The sequence below is a fragment of the Notothenia rossii genome (assembly GCF_949606895.1).
Source record: "Notothenia rossii genome assembly, chromosome: 5".
Taxonomy (NCBI): domain Eukaryota; kingdom Metazoa; phylum Chordata; class Actinopteri; order Perciformes; family Nototheniidae; genus Notothenia; species Notothenia rossii.
Window position 1 is genome coordinate 71,615,101 of NC_136903.1, and position 10,086 is coordinate 71,625,186.

The 10,086-nt window shown below is 40.6% G+C and overlaps 1 protein-coding gene across 1 annotated transcript; it reads left to right on the forward strand.

Moving 5' to 3' along the window:
• The first annotated feature begins 1,937 nt into the window (after nt 1-1,937).
• tmt1a.1 (thiol methyltransferase 1A, tandem duplicate 1) lies at nt 1,938-9,523 on the forward strand. Its single transcript, XM_079680123.1, has 2 exons — nt 1,938-2,504; nt 8,221-9,523. Exons 1-2 carry the CDS (start codon nt 2,010-2,012, stop codon nt 8,452-8,454), a joined length of 729 nt encoding a protein of 242 aa, XP_079536249.1. The 5' UTR covers nt 1,938-2,009; the 3' UTR covers nt 8,455-9,523.
• The last annotated feature ends 563 nt before the right edge of the window (nt 9,524-10,086 follow it).

Below are 10,086 nucleotides of genomic sequence, written 5' to 3' on the forward strand. Positions count from 1 at the left end.
GCTCAACCGCACACAATTACACAAAACCAGCACGAAACGTACCTCGTAGGCTGCTACTCACCTAGAGGGGCTGATAACTTTATATGCATTTTTCCTTTGGTTTCCGTAGTTTTCCTTTAACGTCTTGCGTTGCTCTGCCTTTGCAACTATCCAGTGCGTCGATTAAACAGGTGTAACACAAAACACAGCAGATTAGTTTCGCCTCTAAATGTTGCACATAAAAAGGTAGGAACCAGAAAATACAACGTGGGAACAAATGAATACAGAAAGTGAAGACAGTAACACTGTGCTTTTTTTCTACGCAGGATGAACTTGATGAAGTGGTCAACACCTGGAATTCCCACAAAATCAGACCAAGATCAACTGATGACACAGCATCTGGTTGGCCAGTGATTATGTACTCCTTCCCATTGCACAGTGCTGAGGATAGACTCAAACCTATTGCCATGGAGGAGGTCAATTTTTTGTATGGAAGAGTGTACTCCCAAAGGCCATTTTCCACAGTTTCGACGACAAGTATTTGATTAAGGGTAGGGGGAGAACGGGGTAAGTTGAGCCAGTGGGTAAGTTGAACCACCCACTGTAACCAGGCAACGCCTTATAGTTGTAATCAAGTGACCAGAAATGATGCAAGCTCCACCCATTTCTCATTGCGTGTGAAAGAGAGATACTCATTGTGGTCTGGTAAGTAAACATTTTTACAAAAAAATGTTTTTTGCTTGTCAAAGTACATTTTCTAGATGTCAGCTATATCGGCTGTCATGTCAAAAAAAAAGTATCCAGGTTTAAACACATATATGTTGATGTGTTGGCAGCGTATTAAACCATGTGAATCATTAAGCTAAAGATGACTCTGAATTGTAATGCTAGGCTATTTTTTCTAAAATGGTGGCTATGGGGTAAAGTGAACCATGGGCCTTGGGGTAAGTTGAGCCAGTTTTTCAATGGAGAAATGAATGAAAGTAGGCCAAGTTGATAATAAGAGCTCATTGTAGGCTATACATTTAAAGTTGAATTTACCATGTGTTTGATTGGTAAGATGTTTGAAATTGTATCACCATTTGTATGTTAAAAAAAAATCAATCAATTCAATCGAAATTTATATTAAAAATATTTGAAAAACTAAGCTTGTATTTGGTTTGTTATTTATTGTTTATAGTTACCTTTAAGATTTGTTGTAGGTGTGCCCGGGTTTGAACAGGTATGCCCAGGTTTGAACAGTGGTTCAATTCCCCCCCCCCCCCCCATCTGGATCAACTTATCCCTACACTGGGCCAGGTTGAGCCACAAGACTTTTTCTTTTCAAGAAGTAATATTTTCACTGCCCTTGATCAAATATGAATTATTATCATTGCCATTGATATGAGACATCCTGAATTATAGGTGTGTGTGTTTTCATTTTTACTATGTGTCATTTCTCCTTGCTTAGAGGACAGCACAACTAAAAAAATGTCTCAACTTACCCATCTCTCCCCTACATGTAGCGTACATGTCATTATGCAAAACACAAAATACTGTTCAGGACAAAACTGACCTTAACAAATAAGTAATTATTTAGTCAAACATGTATCAATAAAAATCATAGTCAATGGTATTTCATGCATTCCATGTATATTTATTTATGTTTGTCTCTCAGCAACACTATTTTCATTTTTCTTTACAGCTTTTCAACAGTTTTTTAATGATAGCTACTTGCTTGTTTGTTTGTCCACTCAGGTAAATGTTAAAATGTATTTCAATGGTGACACATTTAGCAGTTTTCAAACATAACACAATCCGTAACAAATAGATAATCATGGGATAGGGTTAATTCGTTGATTTATGTAACAGTATTGAGGGACAAACTTATTTCACACCAGTAGACTACGTTGCGTTAGGGTGGATATTTGCCAGCTTTTATTTTGAAATTGTTTAAGAGCTTCCTGTTTCGAATGCATAAAGACAGCAGCAAGTTCTGTGGACAGTTTGCTGTTGTTGACGGACTTCGCCACAGGGTCTAGAGCGGAAAAATGGCTCTCATAATGGCATTTTGCACTTTAATCTTCAATGTTTTATGCTTGCCTCTTCATCTGATCAAAGCACTCGGCATGTATGAAATATACAAACGTGTCTTCCCTATTTGTTTGTACCGATGTTCAATAATATACAACAACAAAATGCACGACAAGAAGAAGGAGCTGTTTCGCAGTCTACCCGAGTTCAACAGGCATGGCAAGCAGCTCACTATTTTGGAGATCGGCTGTGGAACTGGCACCAATTTTCAGTTTTATCCACCCGGATGCAAGGTGATCTGCACTGACCCCAACCCTCATTTCAAGAAATACCTGAAGAGCAGCATGGAAGGGAACGACCACATCACGTTCGACAGATTTTTGGTGGCGTCGGGGGAGGACATGGGGGCTATTGAGAGTGAGTCGGTAGACGTTGTTGTGTGCACCCTGGTGCTCTGCAGTGTCAACAACATCCCGAAAACCCTGCAGGAGACACGGCGCATGCTGAGACCGGTAAGACCCTGACTCCTGAAATAAGAACAAGTCCAAAGTCAAGGCCTGTATTTCTATTGAGGCTACTGTTCTAATCCTGTGTAACTACTGGATTAATCATTCACCATTGGAGATTAAAAACGTGCTCACTAAACAAACAACAAGCAAAGAAGTCTACATTATTTATATATTTGTTTTAACACATGGATACACAAAAATTACGAGTTGCAAAAATGATCCCTAACACATGTCACACATCACACTAGCCAAATTAAGATTGTTTAATTCCTTAGGTTGTTGTTACCAATTCATTTATCACAACCTTTAACCAACCTGCACTATTGCTTCTTGATACCTTTGACCTGTATGGCGACATAAATGGTGCCCTTATCTTTTTACTTTATATATATATTGAAACTCAGTAGTTCAATCCAGAATGTCAAGTCTAATATAAATATTAAGCCTGTGTTGTAATTTAATTTCACTTAATTCTCCTCAGATATGTAAGCCTGAGGCAAAACAATTTAACAAAAAAAGCATTCATTATCAAACATGAACTATTTCTAGGGGACATAGGTGAACCACATGTATCCGCACATTATACACAACAATTATATATGGATGCACTCATGGTTTTATATAATTTAGTGCTTACTTGATCATTTTTCTGTAAATACACAAAACATGTGTGTGTTATAATGCAGGGGGGAGGCCACATATGGTCTTTAAGACTGGATGGCTGAAAATATTGCTTGTATTTCCAATGATTTCTTCTTTAAACATGCATTTAGGAAAATGCACCAGTAATGCACCGGCAACCCCCATATATTATATTATATTATATATATTAGTCAAGGTATTGAACATGTCAGAAACAAAACAAACAAAATAATAATTATAACAAAGAGAAGCAAAAAAAAGAAAAACGTTCAAGCTACAAAAAAACAAATACATTCTCAAATAGTCTCTCATGTTCAACAGGGGCAAGAAGAAGCGGAGAAATGGCAGTGCATAGCCTACATTATTTGAGGTATATTTCAAACTCGGACTTAATTTAGGGACATTTTGGCCAGGGGTTTAGAGCTATTTTCAAAGAGCATCTTGCAGGTCTTTTTCTTTTCTACATTTATGCTTAAACTTGCTTGAAAATTACAATTTAAAAAAAAAGTGAATGTAGGATTTGATATGTTTTACGAGACATAAGGGCAGGAATTCAGAGGGAAAGGAGCAATTTTGAGCTCTGCTCTAAAAAAACATCTCCGCTCTCTGACCGCGGGTATAGTTAGTAGTTGCGTTGAGTTGAGCGGTTGTGTTTTAGCGAGCTGGTATTTTTCGGTAGTTTTACATTGTATTTCACCATTTGTAATCATGGTGCAGTATTTTGTTTGTGCAGGTTGCACAAATACCAGCCTGTCAGGACATCGAGTCCACACACAAAAGGACCGGAGCTAGCGTTCGTTCCTGGGTGCGTTGTGCATCCACCTCCCTGCAGCACACGTATACTCTCCACAGCTTTATCAGGAAACCGTATTACCCCCCCCCCCCCCCCCCCCCCCCCTTTGCTGCTCTCTCTCTCTCCCCTCCGGTACACGGCACCGTAAGAAGTAGTGGAGTTGCATTAGGTAACGCTGTGGTGGCTGTACTGCTCCAGCCGTCTCCTTTGTGTTTGTTTGTTTGTTTCCCCCTGTCTGTGTTGTTTGTGTGTGCGTGGTGGCTGTCACTCCTGGCTCCCGGTGTTACAGTATAAGTTGAGTCATGACAACTGGCGACATTCTATTATTTTCGTCATAGGAATCCGGGGCGTGTACATTGAGGACCCATTGTTGACTTACCAGGAAAGAAACATCGTTTGTCGTTTACGTTAATCTTTTGCTATATCTGCCTTCCTAAGATCACTTTGCTGCACATTCAGTACTCGTATGTGAGGTTGTGGGTGAGAGTCCGATATCGTGACGCTTACAGGGAGGTATCGAACATTACAAAGTAGGTGACTGTGTGGATGCCTGTTCAAAACATTGCAAACTTCAATAAATCATTTAAATTATATATTTGTGTCCGACTTTCATTTGTTCATCGTTCTTAATGTGATGTATAGTAGCTTTGATAGCTGTCCATACCTTCAGACAGCCTAAAAGTAAAACACAAGTTGTTTATTCACAGCCCGAACGCTCATCGAGATGACTGGATCAGACTCATGACAACTTGTGATCAGCTCCGATTAAATTGTGATATCAATTCTGTAGCTATTCTCCAGGAAGCACGTTTATTTTATGAAATACCTGTATCCCTCTCATCACAACAAGACTCTACACTGTGCAGGAAAAACAATTACATACATGAAAATAACCTTGATGCATGGGAATTAAACACACAAACTAACAGATAGATCATCAGAAGAAGGCAGAGAGGAAGTAAATAACAACAGGAACACGGAAGGCAGACAGAATTGCTTAGACACGGGTGTCACATGAAATTTAAATGTTCTGGAAAGCTCCTTATACAGCTTTAGCCTTTTTTATCTCATGAAGTCCCAAAGTGACACACACTGAACAGTCTGGGGTCATGGTCCTTGTCATTTGCTTTTGTCTTCCCATAACAACATGTCCAAGATGTCCATGTGTCAGGCTAAAACATGTGACAGAACTAGCTAGATTTGGAAAGGTTTTTTGTTGCTAAAGTTAATATTCAAGCCATTTAAGAATAAAAATGCTTACATGACATGTCATTTGTTAAACATTAAGCTGTCTTCGGCTCTTTTCTGCTGTAACAAATGTAAATGTCCCCTCTGTGGGACGAATAAAGGTATTCTGATTCTGATTACATTTAACCTTTTTGTGGAAACATTTCTTGATGAAATTGATATGAAACAAATTCCATAAATATTGCTGTGACACATGGTGTCACATCGGGACTTTAACCCTAAACATTCACAGTAAACCCGGAGTGACATATATGCACAATTAGAAATATGATTATGGTCTGCTCAGTTAATTTAGCTGATTCAATTATATTTAGTTAACATATGCTTTATTCTTCAATTCATAGTATGTTCAAACAAATGCAAACCAAAACATCATCCTTGTTAATTAAGTTATAAATAAGAGTTACTTTACCATTAAAGCCCAGATATTTGACACTAGGGAGGTTACTTGTCAGAAATGTGTCTATTTAGTCTAAATGACGTTCCCCTTAATTTCCCCAAAAGTAGAAATGGGTCCGGGTTCTTATGGGTTAAACGTATAGGCTTAAAGGCATAATAGAACTACCGTAGTATTCAACTTGTGCCCCGCTGGACTTACTTTTCTGTGGTTTACCGTTACTGTGACATATCAGTATAGCCACGGAAGATAGTTTGTGTGTTTAATTCCCATGCATCAAGGCTATTTTCATGTATGTAATTGTTTTTTCCTGCACAGTCTTGTTGTGATGAGAGGGATACAGGTATTTCATAAAATAAACGTGCTTCCTGGAGGTTAGCTACAGAATTGATATCACAATTTAATCGGAGCTGATCACAAGTTGTCATGACTGATCCAGTCATCTCGATGAGCGTTCGGGCTGTGAATAAACAACTTGTGTTTTACTTTTAGGCTGTCTGAAGGTATGGACAGCTATCAAAGCTACTATACATCCCATTAAGAACGATGAACAAATGAAAGTCGGACACAAATATATAATTTAAATGATTTATTGAAGTTTGCAATGTTTTGAACAGGCATCCACACAGTCACCTACTTTGTAATGTTCGATACCTCCCTGTAAGCGTCACGATATCGGACTCTCACCCACAACCTCACATACGAGTACTGAATGTGCAGCAAAGTGATCTTAGGAAGGCAGATATAGCAAAAGATTAACGTAAACGACAAACGATGTTTCTTTCCTGGTAAGTCAACAATGGGTCCTCAATGTACACGCCCCGGATTCCTATGACGAAAATAATAGAATGTCGCCAGTTGTCATGACTCAACTTATACTGTAACACCGGCTCAACCTCCACTCACCTGCTGCAATCAGCTGTGCACCCTCCCCGACTACACACCTGCTTTCCATCAAGCCATTTACAACGGCATATCAACGGAGGCTCCACAACCTTTCTCCACCAGATCGTCAAGTATCAGCCGTATCTCGCGTCTCTCCTCCGGTACACAGCACCGTAGTGTGGAGTTGCATTAGGTAACGCGAGATACGGCTGATACTTGCGCATTAGTTTCTGTTATGGATCATTATCAACAGTCCTGCCAGTAACGTTACTATATTATCAATGCTACGTTAGTTATAGCCTGATATATGATAGCTAACTTTACAATGTTCGAATTTGAATATTCATGTTCAACTTCTTCTGTGTCTTCTGTGTCGAAACTAGCATTGGGATCCATGTTTATTAATACGTTACACCGGCCGCTCTCCCCCTTGTGTCCCCCGTGTTACGTCACACGCGGGAGGTCACGTGCCGAGGCTTTTTTATGCGGAAGTGAACATTTCTTACAAAAACGACGCCTGATGTCACTGTAGTGTATATTTCTGTATATATCTTTGGGAAAATCTAGTGTATTCATCATTTTCCTACACATTTATTCACAGGTGTCTTTAACCTGGAAGTTGCTCTTTAAGCACCGGATTTGCAAAAAAGGAGAGTCTGTAAACCAGTCTGCTTTGATCTATGAATTCATGTCCGTGACTCTCACAGTATCTGCTGCCCACAGCTATTTTATAGCAGGAAAACCTCCTTCACTTTATAAAATCTCTGCGGCACCAGTGGCCCGTACTACGAAGCAGGATTTGCTATGTATTATTCATTCATGAAGTTTGACCCTGCGCTGTCAGCACGCGTCTCCATGTTTATGATTGGTCAAAAGTTGCTAACCCCGTCCCTTTCACGTGAACGCGTTCTCAGCCGGACAGAGAAACCCTGGTTGATTTACTGAGTTGATAACCAGCTTCGTAGGACCGCTTAGCGAGATCGCGTTTGCTAGGGTTAGTTAAGCCGGGTAACTCAAACATATCCAGGGTCTGTTGAACTGGCTTCGTCGTACAGGGCACTGGAGGCAGTAACGTGTAACTCAGCAGAATCTGAGAAGAGCAGCACCAGCTGCAAAAAGCTGTGCCTTTTACTGTTTACTTCACTGTGTTTCCCTCCATTAGAACAGCTGAATAGAGATCGAGGCTGCTGCGTTTAACCACACACAACTGAAGGAGATTTCCGGTCACAAGGGCGCTTGATGTGTGTGTTTTGTGCTCAGCTCCGCTCTGTGTGTGTTTGTGTGTGTTCGACACCGGCATTTGTTTTCAAATTACCATGAACAGTCATTTACACACATCTGGATTTCCATAGTTATATGTGTATTCCCAAGTGAAAAATGTGTTTGATCTTAATCTCGATGGAGTGCTATAGTCCTGCCGGAGTGCACCGGAACGAACGACACTATCATAAACAAATGCCCACACACACACGCCCTGGCGACCGGACATATTCTTCATAAAACTAATGATATGGTGTAATAATCGGGCAGGTCGATGTGTTTTACCATAAGAAAGTATCTCGTGCGAACGAGAAAGTATATAGTGCGCACGGGAAAGTATCTTGTGTAAAAAATAAATAACTTTGACAAGAAATAACAAGTATGAGTTCACAGGTCCTGCTCATAACCATTCACGATTTGGTTTAGATAAACTTGCACAATATTTAAGTTCCATAAAGTACACAGTGTGGAAATAAAAAATATTTGCTTTGCAGGGTGGAGGCTTATTTTTCATGGAGCATGTTGTTGGAGAGCCCTCCACCTGGACCTACTTCTTCCAGCATGTTCTGCAGCCCCCTTGGTACTACTTTGGGGATGGATGTGAGATCGTCCGGGACACGTGGAAACCTTTGGAGGCAGCTGGATTCTCCGACCTCAAGCTGAAACATGTGGAAGCACCACTCCTGTTCCTTATCAAGCCTCACATCATCGGTTACGCTGTGAAATAAATGCTGTCATTACCCCTAGATTCTACCGGGTCCGTCTGCGGCGCGTTACGGCTGCGCCGCGGCGTCCGCAAGGATCTCGGCCACTCTAGTTAATGGGTGCTATTCCACCAGACGCGCCGCGTTACGGCTCAGAAGCGTCCCAGAAGCGTCTCGCCGCTGGGCTCCTCTCGAAATAGGATTGAAGTCTATTTTTCGACGCGACACAGACCTAAGGTAATGTCGGGCAGGCAGGAAGTGGAACGGTCAGAGCATATATAGCATACAAAACAAACTAATTTTGCAGACCCTATCCCTCCGTAGTCTTTCAAGTAGGAGGAGAGAATGCCAGCGTTCTCTTCCGGTTTACAGGCACTGTGTAAATTATATATATAGAATAATTATGATGAAGAATGCATTTTTTTACCACTAAAATACAGCAACACATCTTTGATTCATGTCGTTTATAACTGGGATATTACAATTATTATGAACTTTATCTGTACAAAGTAGCCTGTCCAGGAAATATGCCCAAATCAACAAAAACTGCGAGCCGGCAGGCAAGACGCTCCGCTTCTGAAACGCGCCCGGTAGGATATGACGCCGGAGGAGGCCGGACCAAAACCGCGGCGCAGCCGTAACACGCCGCAGAGGGACCCGGTGGAATCTAGGAGTTAGGTCTACATTACACATGAATATATATAGTCAAGCGCTTAATACCACCCCCCCCCCCCCCCCCCCCCCCCCCCCTTCTCTCTTTTTTGTGAATTGATAGATCATCAGTGATGGAGATAATGCTAATCACTTAGAGGCTACTGATTTTATTTTTGTATTTAAAAATAAAAACCTTCAGTGTTTGTGTTTTGTAAAGACACATTAAATTCACACGTTGAATAAAAACATTGCATAGATGGCATTCAATACAAAATGAATATTTTAAATGTTTAATCTTCTATACTGTATGTCACTTCCCATTTCCAAGATGCTGAACACCTGTCATGCCATTTATGACATGACAGGTGTGTCACTAAAAACATGTATTTTTGCTGTTAAGCTGATTGTGTTGTCTTATTAAAGACTTTCTGCTGCATGATTGGTGTTTTACTTATTATATGAGTACTATATGGACAGGAAAGTCCAAAATCTGGAATTGCGCCATCCTGTGGTTAAATGCGGGACATAATGATCTCACAGCAGGTATTAGTGTAATCCTGATCTTGTAAATCGCCTGTCGCTTGTAGGAGTTAAAAACTTTGAATCCTTATCAAATCAGATTTGGATTTTGAGCATTTTTCTCATAAAGGGTATTTGTACTGGAACCAGAATGCAAGAAAAATCCATCCTGTTGAGAGTTCTGCTTTCAGGCAATGGCATCGAAGAAGCTCAAGAAGCAGGTGTGGTTGGATAACAAAACTGATTTTGTCTGGGGAAGGTTTGAACTGGTCTATCGATAGGGGAAATAATTTAATGTGTAAAGAAGGGCTAGCACTCAAACTGAAGGGTCATGATATGCAGCATTTCACTTTATTTGACTCGCTAACAACAGACTGGCCAAACCCTCTCATTATTTGAAAAAGGCGGCTTTCTCGCCATTTAGCATTTTTGCAGCTCAAGGGCTATATAAGTTTGCCATCTGGGGCAGGCATGCATAAGCAT

Coding starts and splice junctions, on each gene's coding strand:
- tmt1a.1 (XM_079680123.1), top strand. CDS start 2,010: ATGGCTCTCATAATGGCATTTTGCACTTTAATCTTCAATGTTTTATGC. Junction 2,505..8,220: donor CACGGCGCATGCTGAGACCG/GTAAGACCCTGA, acceptor TTTGCTTTGCAG/GGTGGAGGCTTATTTTTCAT.